General features: G+C 35.9%; 1 protein-coding gene across 6 annotated transcripts in view; it reads left to right on the forward strand.

Annotated features, from left to right (window-relative positions):
- The window catches only part of PCDH11X (protocadherin 11 X-linked), an 803,219-nt gene that overhangs the window by 426,574 nt on the left and 362,143 nt on the right, over positions 1–14,502 (forward strand). For 4 of the 6 annotated variants that reach the window (XM_074323530.1, XM_074323532.1, XM_074323535.1 and 1 more), the window contains one exon: positions 2,365–2,394. The exons of the other annotated variants lie outside the window; for them this stretch is intronic. In XM_074323530.1, coding sequence (XP_074179631.1) covers positions 2,365–2,394 — 30 coding nt within the window. The remainder of the gene's footprint in view (positions 1–2,364; positions 2,395–14,502) is intronic. 6 annotated transcript variants of the gene reach the window in all.

Consider the following 14,502-nt stretch of genomic DNA (forward strand, 5'->3'; position numbering starts at 1 on the left):
CTTGGTCTGAGAGTATGCTATTGGATAGAAAATACAGAGCATTCATCCTCTTTCTGTATTAATTGTATGTCTGTATGTGTTTAACCTTATTTCAAAATTAATCCTACCTCCACCCCAGTTTTCTGTGATTCTTTGTATTCAAGAAGGCTTTCAAAGAAACTTTTGCATAACTATACTGATAACAGTGAAATGAGATACAATTGGGGGAGAAAGGGCTTTTGGAAGCATCATTAGCTTGAAATGTAGACATTTGATCCATTTGTCATATGGTGTATTCATCCTCTACAAAAGAGAGTGAATCTAAAGGACAAATGGCTACATGTTTCTGGAGTCTTGAACATTAATTTAACCTGTCTCCTGTGGTTGGATGCGGGAGAAAAAAAAAGTCTGTAAATAAAAATGAACAATATGACTTCACCAGGATGACTTCCAAAAGAATTTAGTTGAACAGAATTGAATTAAGGTGATCCTAGGAACCACCAAAATCGACATTTAGAGATAGTATCCATTGCTGTATAGATATTTGTCATGTTTATTCCTAATTCATGAATTTCCAACCAGCCTGGTTTTTCTTTAAGAAATGTGTTCATGCTTGAGATAAAGGCCCATTCATTTAAAAATGGATGGAAAATAAGTGGTGTAATGAGAAAATATCTAATTGGAAATGTTACCGGAGAGTGGGCTGTTCTCAGCGCAGTGTCCAGGTTCTTGACATCTCAAGCAAAGAAATGAACAAGACATAGAAATAATGTGGTAGAAGAATAGTTTATTAGAAGAGATAGTACAGCCCAAAGAAATAAGAGTGGACCTGAGCAGCAGAGAATGGCTCAAGGTCCCAAGGTGGCATTATTAGGAGTAAAAGAAGGGGCTCAAAGGCAAAAAGGCCCAGGGACTCAAGGTGGAACAAAGGAAGAGGCTCAAAAGGCAAAAAGGCCCAAAGGGCCAAGGGCCCGGGCTCAAAAAAAGGCCTGATTGGCTAGAACTGGGAATTTTTACCCCTTTTTCTCTAGAATGGGCTGTTCCTTTCCCAGAGTGGGACCACTTGATTGATACCTGTGATTGACAAGAGGCTATTAGCTCATCTTTTTAGATGGTGCATGTTCCTTCCCAGAATTCAGTCTGTTATAATGATATTAATGAACTTCCAGGTATATGTATGATACTATAATAAGGGTATAATGCGGCCCAGGTGAAATGAAGGTCCTTGTGGCCTTAACTTCGCAGGTGTGAGTGACTGGTTTAATTTAGTTGGCTATTTTGTACCCATTTGTTCCTCATAGGGGTAGATAACTACAATGAAAAGGGGAAGTTTTGGGTGGAGAGGGGAGGTCTTTTGGGCTGTTGAATACTATGAGTTATGTAGGAATGCAGAGATCCAGTGCTTATCTCTAACTGCCTGCCTTGTTTTCCCCTTGAGAGACGTGATCCCCAGAAAATCTCTATGGGAAGTTGAGGCACAGAAGGTTTATTCTTCTGTATCTGCTTCCTACTGTACAGGGGCGTAGAGCAGTCCCTACCTATTGGGGGATTCATGGAACTCTTGCCCTGTCTGATCTCAGATAAGAGGAAGGAGTCTCGAGATCTGCCTGGAAGACCATGTTGGCTTCCTTGATTGTGACTGGCAATATCGCTGGGGTGTCCTCTGTATCCCCAAAGCCCCTGAATAAGGAAAAATAGATTTAATTAATAAGTCCTTTGGTTCTATAGAGCCTGTTCCCATTCAACCAGTCATTTCTGTGGCTTCAGTTGCCCAGAAGCTGGGCCCAAGATGGGTTGGAAAGAATATTAGGCTTCCATGATTACAATCAACAAGTATACTGGCCTGGGGGGTCTGGAATGGCTTGGGGGATGTTGGGAAGTTACAGGCTTTTAAGGAGTTATCTGAAGTAGGAGTGAGAAACATTCTGTGATTCAGGCTAGGAGCAATCTTTAGTCTAAGATTCAGAAACTGATTAGAAGAGTAATCAAAGCCTGGGGCTAAGGAACTAAGCAACTAGGGAAAAAGAGACTTAACATTTCTATGGTGAGGGGCTCTCATTAGAAGGATGACTTGTTTTTGGCCAATGCCTATGTGGACTAAGCTTATAACTTAATTTTTTTAATGCTGCTCAAAGTTTTTTTTCATATGGCACTTCATATTGTTGCACGAGATTTACAATGTTGATATATCCCTTTACTGAAACCACTGAAGAATGCAACAGATAAAAACAGTTTCAGTAGCACAAAATTGTGTACTATTGTACTGGGAATATTGACATGCTTTTTTTTTTTTTTTTTTAAATGTACTTGCAGTAACAAATTGGAGCTGATTTTTGTTTTTGTTTTTGTTTTGTTTTCCTTTGCCTCCATTTTATCCTAAATCAGCGGAAATCCGAGGGGAAAAAGGCAGGAAAGGTAAGATTGTAAATTTCAAAGAAAATTGATTTCAAAATATATTGTGCTGTTTTTTTCTTAAATTTCTGAAGGTGCAATAGTTACTCCATGGAGTTAAAACCATACGTATTTAAGGTGACATATGTTGTGGTTCTCCCTTAAAAGAGCTTCAAGCTGAGCAGTTTCCACATTTTGTATCACTTACACAGTCCTAGAAGAAGCAATTTTCAAGTCTTATTTTATTCTATTTTTCACCAACACTTTCTTTTCCCACTGTGCCAAAGCAACATACTGCTGACAGCATCACTTTGTGAATGTTCTGGTAATCTAGTTATTTTATGATAAATTTTAGCAATAAAAGGGACCATTTTGATATCAGTTCACTATTTAGCAGTGACAGCAAAAGTTAGTGAATATGAAGCATGATGATGTCTGATAGGGTCACAGGGAAAAGTACTATAACTGAACTAAACATTGGTTAATCAGCAAATTGATGTTCTCTGAGAAACTAGGCTTAAGAATGGCATCTTTCAATGTGAAACTTTCCAATTCTGCTCGCATATAAATGAACAGTCTGCTTTTCTAGAAAAATTTGGTTTTCTACTATTAAAAATATATTTCTTTACACATATTGTTTAATTTTAATTATTTCATTAGTTAAACTGCACCACCACTAAAAATAAAGTTTTTCAGCTGTTCACTGACATTTCTTTCCTAGAACTTATGCCTTAGTTTTCTCACCATGTTTTGGGGTGAAAGAAGTGAGTTTTCTTTAAGATTCTGATGGAAGATATTTTGGAAATTAAATTCAGTAAGACCAAATGCTGTCCATATCAGAAAACAAAGTGTTACCATAACTGTATGCTAGGTTAAATATGAGTGTAATCTTTAAGACAAATTATCCTATTCTAGTTTGAGGGACCAAATTTTGTGTTTGAAGAAGAACTTGCCAAAGGGTGGTCTAGCTATGGCAGAAGTGACCTGTTAGCCCTGCATGTCTTTATCAAGTGTGAGAATTACCTATCAATGGAACATGACTAGAATGTCAAAATGAATTTTTATTCATTTTGAAAGATAAACTAAAATAACAACACTAGAGAGTTTTCAATCAATATACCTGTCTGAGAGTTTTCAAATTCCTGTCTGAACTATCTTGTGTGGGCTTAGAGTGATGACTTTTGAGCGCCAGCTCCATCCAGAAGGCAAAAGATCATAGAATAGTTTTCCAATTAAAAGAAGGGAGGCAAGGGTAGTAAAATGTCAGTAGCTGCATAAAGTGGAAGAGGGAGAAAAAGAGAGAGCGAGAAAAAACCTTTATAGACTTTATGTGTTCTAACATTCTCAACTACCTGGCAAATTTAGGAATGGACCCATTGCTCAGTTATTTCAAAGTTGGAATTTTGAAGAACAAAAATATTGGCCGATTTTATCTAGTGTACCGTAGTTATTCTGTAAATAGGAAAATGTCTGTTTAAAAAAATAAAGGCTGCGTATACAGCACACTGAGGTGAACTCATTTTCTTGTTCAGAAAACACCTGGGTCATGAAATTTTCACATAAAACATGTCAATAGTAGATATTAAAACAGTAATATCATAACATAAGGAACAATGGAAAATGTGGTTCTTAGTGAAGGATAGTTTTTTTTTTCAAATAAAAGCAAATCTGGATTTAGGGAGAGACATTATTCAGAAGAAGGAGAAGGCTCTGATCTCAGAAATCTGCAAGGATCTTAAAATCTAACAGCAAAAGATGGTTCTTTTTCACGGTAAGGAGGGGCAAGTAGAGATAAGCAGAATCATGTAAGAAGAAATTGCTCAGGCAAGATAAATCAGTGGGATCCACTAGGAAAAGTATCTCTTTGTGGTCTGCTGATTCCCAGGAGACCCTGCTAAAGGGTATGCAGTCCACTTTTTCAGTGCTTGCTCATTGCTTGGGGCAAGAAGAACTCAGGGGCCTGTAGGAAGGACAGATACCTGATTTAAGTTTGGTCAAGACAAAGCAAAGGGTAAGTAAGAATGGTAGAATTGTGAACATTTGTTCATTTTCCCTACTACCTTTCTATACCAAAGTAAGCACAATAAAACTAACTTACTTATATTGTGCTTACTCTGTTCCAATCACTGTGTGTGTGTGTGTATACATATATGTATGTGAATGTATACACACACACATATATATATACAGTATACATGTATATGTATATTTGTGTGTATACATACACACACACACACACACACACACACACACACACATAGTGCCAAAAACATGTATTCACATTTTAAGAAAGGAAAGAACTGTATTAAAATTGTAATACTCAATATATACCGATAACAAAAGAAAAATACAAGTCATATGTATACTTTTTGGCACCCCCCACTATGTACATATTTAGTTCTAACAATAATCCTAAAATCTCCTTTACAGATGAGGAAACCATAGCACACAGAGCCTGAGTGACTTGCCTAAGGTTACAGAGCTCATAAGTAGAAGTGCCATGGTTTGAACCCAGCCAACCTGTCCAGAATACCTCTTTTTAAAAAAAGAAAAGAAAAAACTTGAAATTATAAAACAAATACTTTTTGTCTCAAAATAATTGATTTATTGTATTTTAGTAGTTACATTGAATATGCTTAATGTTATATTTATAGAAGAATAAGTTTTTCAAAAAAATGTATTTCTGTCATCTGTGATGATGCTACTACAGACCCATCATCAAGCAGTTTTCACTAGTCTGTACACATTCTACACTTAGTCTTATATAATAAGGTTAACATATACCATAGAAATTAGGTCTGTCCTCTGACGTCCTTTATTTTTCGTTCATTGTGTTTGTGTATACATTTGAAGGTATTTTAGATACTAAATTCAAGAAGCTATAACCCTTAAGTATATTAAGTGTCGGAATGTTCATTAACTTTGGATTTATTGCAGATGTTTCCATAAAAATTTGAATTAATCTCTTGAACTCCTGAACTGTACCTATTTAGAATTTTTTAATATAAATTATTAAAATACAGCTTTTACACTGTTTAATTCAGAGAAGTAAAAAAATATAAGGATTCTGCATTTGTAGAAAAAGGGGGGGTAACACATTATCATAGATAAGAATAAAGTAGCTAAATGAATGCTTTATTGTCTTTTAGATTCTAAAACATCAAAGGACCTAGAATTTCACAATGATTTCCCCATCTATTTAAATTTAAATGACTTCAGGGGACTCAACCAACAGTACTACCTACTTTCAGATTCCAAATCGAAAGTTTAAGTTACAGAAACACACATTTTTTTCTACTTCCTTCTTAAAAGATTTTTTATATTTCACAGAAACTAGTGGCATTCAAAGAGCAGAATAAAAGCAAGTGATACACTCCACAGTTCATTTATTCTTTAACCAGTTGGTTAACAGATAATTAATCAGGAAACATTTCAACACACAGCCAGCTGTGATTGAATAAATTAGTGTAAGCACTGTATATACTCAACTAAAAGAGAGAAGTACAAATTTTAGAATGTGGTTAATATTTAAAAATATTTATTGTTTAACTACAAACTAGTTCCCTTAATTGACACTAACTTTAAAAATTTTGTGTAGACATTTTTCTTCAAGATCCCTCCTGCTTTGGGTAAGCCTGAGTCTAAATTGCCTTCAGGGTTTGCACAAATGGCCATGCTTGTTAAAGAGTGTGTTCACCAAAGTGCTAAACTGAAGATGGCAGAAACAGAACTGACTGAGATTCTCAAAGGAGTAGATTTCTCATTTCTTTCTATTTGCCTGAGGTGCATTTACAAAGTGGCTTCTTTCAAACTGGGCTAGTGAGTATGAGAAAGGGTAGCTAGCAAAGCAAGCAAAAGTCATTTTCTGTCATTGGCCTATCTTCTTCCAGACCCCCGTCATTTATGTCATCAGTTGCTCCAAGGCTACACATGAAGGAGGGGGAAGCAATGAGAATGTTTGCCACCATATATTAAAGTACCCATTTTCCTGGTGTCTCCAGGGTACTTCTTCATCCCTTGTCCTATTCAGTAATCCAGAAAAATTTGCAAGTTCTTTCTTCAGAAATTCTTCTAAATGTATAATCTAGGAGTTTGAATATAGAATGGCACATTGAGATGTTTTCAGAAGTTTATTTCTAAATGAAGCTAATTCTAAGGGTACGTTTCTGAAGAGATGTGTCCGCATGCCGCCTTGCCTTTTAATGAAGGGTTATTTTCATACATTACTTCTTGGAGCAAATACATGAGGCTAAATCTAAGCAATTGTGAATACCATTTCTTTTATTCTAACTGGTTTTCCCTATCAAATAGTTAATTTAGTGTTAGTGATGCTATGAGAAAATTAAATCACACCAAGAGCTCTAATTTAATATCACCACCTGCAAGGAAACCGTTTCCCTTCTTCCTACACGTGTTCCACAGATAGGCTCATCCAGGGACATTGGACTGCAGGCATACTGTGAGGACTTTTATAGTGTCTGAAAAGGTCCTAATTTTGCTTTGGAATAGATTTTTTAAATTAAGTTTATTGAGGTTACAATGGTTAGTAAAAATTATATGGGTTTCAAGTGTACATTTCTATAATACACCGTCTATTTATCACACTGTGTGTTCACCACCCAGAGTCAGTTCTCCTTCTATCATCATATGTTTGACCCCGTTTACCCTCATCTATCTCCTCCGCTCCCCCGTCCTTACCCTCTGGTAACCACTAAACTTTTGTCTGTGTCTATGAGTTTTTGTTTCTCATTTGTTTGTCTTGTTCTTTTGTTGTTTTTGGTTTATATACCACATATCAGTGAAATCACATGGTTCTCTGCTTTTTCTGTCTGACTCATTTCACTTAGCATATAATTTCAATAGATTTAACTTAATGGATAGTGACTGAAAATTTGTTCAGTGGCCAAAAGTGGCAAATAATTTGAAGGTTACCTCTGCTTTGATCTCTTTGGCTTCTCCTTCCATGCTTCAAGATTTCTGCTTGTGCATGACATTCGGTGTTACAGCTGTTAATGTAACCATCACCACAGATAAATATGCTTTGTCTTACATGTTTGTTTGCACTGATTTGTTTTTGTTGATTTTTGTCACTATTCTTGTTGATTCTGTGGCCCTTATATATACATATGTACATTCCCTGGATCTTACTTTCATGTGATTACAAGGATTCCGTGATTTTAAACATTGTCTTCCGTTTTTATGATCATAACTTTATTATCTGCCTTGTATTATCCTATCTCATTAACTTGAGGTTTCCTTTCATTAGATCCTTCAATTGTTCATTCCCTGTCCATTTTACCCACTTTGTGAAATTCGTTCTTAGTTACATTTATCTCCATGTCTCATCATTACTATCCTTAGCTTTTCATCCTTGGCTTCTCACTCTGTTTTACAATGCCCATTTCCAACTGGAGTCCCCTCAAAGATTGTATTCTCCACAGCCCACTGAACACTGTTTGGGAAAATAGGCACAAAGTGGTACTGAAGATTGAGTTTACCACACATTCATAATATTAAGCTGTAGGTATTGTTCAGAAGTCTTTTTATTCTCTTATTAACTTTTTATCCGAGGCCTTGAGAATGGTGTCCCAAACCTTTTCAATCATCTTTAAATTCCTTTCCCAATTTCCAACACTGAATTAGCAACAGATTACTTTAAGTCCTACTGTTCTAAGATAGAAACTGTCTTTGTAACCCCGATATGAGTTTCTATCTAGTCTCTCATTTATTCCCTTTCAATTACTGAGCTATCTAGCTCTTTAGCCTCTTTCTACCTGCCATTTCCCTTTTCCTTTAAAAATATACAAATGTCATTTGTTAAAGGAAAATAAATCTCCCCCAATTAACTGCATTTTCTCATTCCGCATTCTGTGATATAATCTATTATCTCTACTTGCCAACTAAAATAGCACCCTTTTATTATTTGCCAAGATTTTCTGCATAGTACATATGAAATTTTCCATTACATTTGACATTTTAACCACTGTTCCTCTCTCAGGCTTTCTGGCAACCTTTCTTCCATAAAGCCTTCTGCGGTCTGGTCATCCATTTTCACACATAAGTATAATGTTCACACCTGGATTGTGAGTTCATGTTAATCAAGCACATATTTATTCTGTATCTCCTCAATTCCTAGCACACTATTATATTTCACTTTTTATAAATATTTAGTATAGCCTTAGTTCTAATTTCTAATTTCTTAGTCCTTAGTCCTAATTTCTAAATTTTGAAAAAATGTGTAACAGAACTGACTTAATCCGTAGAAAACTGATTTATACTTGTTCGGAATAAAATGTGGAGTATTCTACTATAATGTAATAGGAAATGCTGTTTATACAGGGATTTAAAAATCTTTTCAGGGTCTTCTGGATTCATGTAAAACAGAAAGAAATGTGTGTCATGAATGGTAAACTACTCCTTAGCTCTAATTCAGGGAGTTGTAATCCTGAATTTTGGTGTGTTCTGAGAAAAATCAATGCTGAGATCTATCTTCTTTTTAAAACTCTGATGCTCTGAATATTTTGAAGGCATTTTTCTGTAAGGGCCTAGTTGGCTGAACTGTCTAACTTGGACTCTTCTTGAAAAATGTTATTTTTTTTGCTCTTATGTAAAAAAGGGGGTACGTGATCATACTGCACCACTTACTAAAAGCTAAACCTCCCATGAAAATGTTCTAAGCCTTCATACCTAACCATTGTCTCACCTTTCAACATCAAAATTCACCTATTGTATCTCTGAGAAACAGATGTTTTCACTGTGTGTGGCACACTATTGAGGATGTTGTGAAAGAAAATCATACATATTCATTTCCATTTTATGCCCTATTCTGAATGTATGGGAAGGAATAGACAGTGACATCTTAAGTAAAGTAAGTCAAGGTTTTAAATGGCTTTAAATATGTTTTATTCAAAGCAGTAGAAAATAAGAAAGGATTTTAAAGGTTTATTTGAATAGCACTCCTAAGTGTATTACATACACTATATCCAGATATTTAGCTTTACAATAGTGTTAAGTGTCATTACAAATTCAGCCTTTTGCATATGTACTCTTTCCATTTTCACAGATGGGACAGTTTTCCATTCCTTTTTTCTAGCAACTACTGAAAAGTCATTGCTTCTGTTCATTCACTGCCATCTGAGTCAGTACATAATTTAGAAGCCTTGTTTGGTACTGTCTATGATTAACGCAACAACTGATACATTGAAATTGATACCCCAAACTAAAGAGCGTTGATTAGAATTTGTATCTTTTATCTCAACCAAACAATTGAAACAATTATAATTCTATTCTAAGCGTAGATTTTCAGATCAGAAACAGTGACAGATGTCTTCACTGCTTCATTAATTGCACCTTTGTTGTAGAAAACCCCTTATTTTAGGAGTAGAAATCATTTTGCTTTCACCTTAATTCCTATCTTTAGAATTCTGAGTGTAACTAACAGGGGAAAGTTTCCAAGGGAATTTATTGGATAATGCTTTCTAATAAAGTTTGCCAATATCACTGATATAGAAGATATCTGCTGACCTCTCTCTTTTGGACAACTAGATTAACAAATCATGTTTCTATAAAGATTTTTATGAAAATATAGCTCATATACAATATTATATTAGTTTCAGGTATACACCATAGTTATTCAACATTTATATACCTACAGAAGTGATCACCATGATAAGCCCAGCAACCATCTGACACCGTACCACGCTATCACAATATTACTGACTATATTCCCCATGCTGTACATTATATCCCCATGACTTATTTGTTTTATACCTGGAGATTTGAACCTCTTATTCTCCTTCACCTTTCCCCCTCCTTTTTAAATTTTTCAATTACAGTTGACATTCAATATTATTTTATGTTAATTTCATGTGTACAGCATAGTAGTTAGACATTTATATAATTTATGAAATGATCCCCTGACTAGTCGAGTACCCACCTGGCATTAGACTAGTTATTACCATATTATTGACTATATTCCTTATGCTTTAGTTTACATCCCCATGATTATTTTTAACTACCAATTTGTGCTTCTTAATCCCTTAATCCCTTCCCCCCCCTTTTTTTTAATTTTTATTTTATTGGGGAAGGAGAACCGGACTTTATTGAGGAACAGTGTGTACTTCCAGGACTTTTTTCCAAGTTAAATTGTTGTCCTTTCAATCTTAGTGGTGGAGGGTGCCGTTCAGCTTCAAGTTGTTGTCCTTTCAGTCTTAGTTATGGAGGGCGCAGCTCAGCTCCAGGTCCAGTTGCCGTTGCTAGTTGCAGGGGGCGCTGCCCACCATCCCCTGTGGGACTCGAGGAATTGAACTAGCAACCTTGTGGTTGAGAGCTCACTGGCCCATGTGGGAATCGAACCAGCAGCCTTCAGAGTTAGGAGCATGGAGCTCTAGCCGCCTGAACCACCGGGCCGGCCCCAATCCCTTTCCCTTTTTAATCCTGCCCTCAAACCCCTGTCCCATCTATCACACCAATAAATCTAGTACTCATCTGACACCATACACAGTTATTAAAATATTATTGATTGTATTCCTTATACTATAGTCCACATTCCCATGACCATTGTGTAACAACCAATTTGTACTTCTTGATCCCTTCCCTTTTTCACCCACTCCCCAAACTCTCTCCCAACTGGCAACCAACAAAATGTTCTCAGTATTTATGAGTTTCTTTTTGTTTTGTTTGTTTGTTTGTTTTGGTCTTTAGATTCCACATAAAAGAAAAATCACATTGCATCTGTCTTTCTCTGTCTAACATACTCAACTCAGCACAATACCCTCCAGGTCCACCCATACCGCTGCAGATAGCAAGAACCCCTTCACTTCTATGGGCAAGAAATATTCCACTTGTATATATGTACCACCTCTTCTTTATCCATTTATCCATCAACAGACACCCAGGCTGTCTCCAAATCTTGTCCATTGTACACAATGCTGCAATGAACATATGGATGCCCACGTCCCATTGAAATAGAGTTTTGGGTTTTGTAGGATAAATACCCAGAAGTGGGATTACTGGGTCCTTCTTTGTCTCTTGGTATAGCCTTTGTTATAAAGTCTGTTTTGTCTGGTAAAAGCATTGCTACCCTAGCTTTTTTTGTTTTTTTCATAATTTCCATTTACATGAAATAACTTTTTCCATCTCCTTACTTTCAATCTGTGTGTGTCTTTCAATCTGAAGTCTCTTGTAGGCAGCATATGTAACGGTCTTGTTTTTTTATTCATTCAACCCCCTATCTTTTTTTTTTTTCTTGCTTCCCTCCATTTTTCTTTTCTTTTCTTTTTTCTTTAAATTAAAGTTTATTGGGGTGATGATTGTTGGTAAAGTTACATAGATTTCAGGTGTACAATTCGTAATACATTATCTATCTCACATTGTGTGTTCACCACCCAGAGTCAGTTCTCTTTCCATCACCATATATTAGACCCCATTTACCCTCTTCTAGAGCCCTGCTCCCACCTACCCGCTTACCCTTTGGTAACCCCTAAACTAACCCCTAAACTATGGTCTACCCTATTTAACAATACCCATGTTTTTGTTCATAGTTTCTATCTTTTCTTTTTTTTCCATCTAAAGGAAGTCCCTCTAAGATTCCTTGTTATTCTGGTTTGATGGTGATGAACTCCTTTAGCTTTTTCTTGTCTGGGAAGCTCCTATCTGTCTTTTGATTCTAAATGACAGCCTAGCTAGATAGAAGACCTTGGTAGTAGGTTCTTGTTTTTGTTTTTTCTTTTAAATCACTTTGAATATTTCCTGTCAGTCCCTTTTGGCCTGCAAAGTTTCTGTTAAGAAATCAGCTGACAGTATATAAGAGCTCCCTTGTAGGTAACTAACTGCTTTTCTCTTGCTGCTTTTAAGATTCTCTCTTTGTCTTTAAACTTTGCCTCTTAATTATGATGTGTCTTGTTATGGGCCTCTTTGAGTTCATGTGATTTGGGACACTCTGCACTTCCTGGGCTCATATATCTATTTCCTTCACCTGGTTAGGGAAGTTTCCCATCATTATTTCTTCAAATAGGTTTTCAATTCCTTGCACTCTCTCTTTTCCTTCTGGTACCACTATGATATGAATGTTGGTACTCTTGATATTGTTGCAGAGGCCCCTTAAACTATCTTCTTTAGATTATTTTGTTTGTTTGTCCGTGCATGTGTTCTGTTTGGTTATTTTCTGCTACCTTATCTTCTAAATCTCTGACTTGATCCTCTGCTTCATCTAATCTACTATTGATTCCCTCTACTGTATTCTTCATTTCTATTATTCTATTCTTTATTTTTGACTGGTTCTTCTTTATGTTTTCTATCTCCATGTTTATGTTTCCTATCCCTTTGTTAAAGTTCTCCCTGAGATCATTGAGCATCCTTAAAACCAGTGTTTTGAACTCTGTGTCTGGTAGATTACTTATCTCCATTTTGGTTTTTTTGTGTGTGTTTTTTCCTGAAGCTTTGTTCTGTTCTTTTATTTGGGAAATGTTTCTTTATCTCCCCATTCTGGCTGCTTCCCTGTGTTTGTATTTATGTATTAGCAGATCTGTTATGTCTCCCAGTCTTGGCTGGGTGGCCTTATGTAGTAGGTGTCCTGTGGAGACCAGTGGCACCGTCTCCCTGGTCACCTGAGCTATGTGCTCCAGGAGTGTTCCTTGTGTGGTTTGTGTGTGTCCTCCTGCTATAGCCGAGCCTTGGTTGCTGTTTGCACATCAGTAGGAGGGATTGACCCTTTGGCTGATTGGCTGTGAGGACTGGCTGTCACTACAGTGAAGGGGCTGTAGTGCAGGGGTTGACGCTACAGAGAAGGGTTCACTAGCAGGGCTCTAGTGCCTGCCCAGTCTGACCTTTATGTGTGTCCTTGGAAACAGCTGGGTGATGCTCCAGCTTGGCCGAGGTTTTCTTCTTGGCTGAGCTAAGGTTTGGTTGCTCCATGATCTATTGGTTTCTTGCCGCCAGTAGGGGACAAAGACTTTTTCACTATCTACTTAATGTACAAGTTATAGTCACATGTGTAATTGTTGTACCATGTTTTATTTTGCAATGATGCCAGTTTTCCATAGTATTTTAATATTCATAATTTATAATCTTTACAGTAATAACATGATTTTTATTGAGTGTTTCAAGCAACAACACCCCTTAATTATCTTAAAGACCATTTATTTTACATGCTATGTTCTTTAAGTATCAATGTTTGAGGACTAGAGCAAGCATACATTAATGTATAGAAAATGGTATAAGTAGATGTGGACCCGTGGAGGCTGATGAAGTTTAGTAAAACATGACAGTATTGATTGAAATATTTTGTCTCTTTCTGTGATAAATATCTGGATGTAAGAGTACATTGTAAGTAGAATATTTGGTAATGGTGACTTAGAGTTATCTCTTTTCCAGCAATCCACATTTATTTGAAAGGTTAATAAGTTTTCTTCTGAATGTGTATTCCGCCAATAGAGTTAGTGAAGTTTGCTGAGTCAGATATTGAGACAATTATAAATAAGAATTGAGATTTTAAAACCTGGTATGTTGTGACCATTAGGTTAGGTACATTATCTCTGGCATACTTGCTTGTATTCATTTACTTCCTAGATATCGCCCCTCGTCATACATTTAATTTTTAAGGAGGGCAATTATCCTACTTAACTCACAAGGAACTCACAGGGAAGCCTCTGGAAACTTATTATTAGGTGTTATTTTACCAAACAATTATAAATTTACTAGCAAATTTTCAAGGCTCTGACTTAAGATGTGAAACTAGTCCTTTTTGTTTATTTAAATTATTTTTATTGTTTAAAAGAAATTTCAGGATTAACTTTTAGCTTTGATTTAGAGACATTAAAGTAGTAAATCCTACAGTCTAATGCTGAGATATCTAGAATTAATAATTCAAGATGTCTTGTAAGTTTCTTTAGCCTATGCCTGACACCCTACTTGAAAACTAGTAAATGTTTAATAAAAGTGTGTTGTCATTTATTTACCTAACATATATATATGTTGGATGGAGATATATATATATATATATATATATATATATATATATATATATATATAATGGTTTCTATGTATCAGACTCTGTGCTTGGTGGTGAAAAGATCTAGATGAATTTGACCTTAATGACGACACTGCATAATAAGGAAAACAGATATGTCTCTC

The sequence above is a fragment of the Rhinolophus sinicus genome, chromosome X (assembly GCF_036562045.2).
Source record: "Rhinolophus sinicus isolate RSC01 chromosome X, ASM3656204v1, whole genome shotgun sequence".
In the NCBI taxonomy this organism is placed as follows: Eukaryota; Metazoa; Chordata; class Mammalia; order Chiroptera; family Rhinolophidae; genus Rhinolophus; species Rhinolophus sinicus.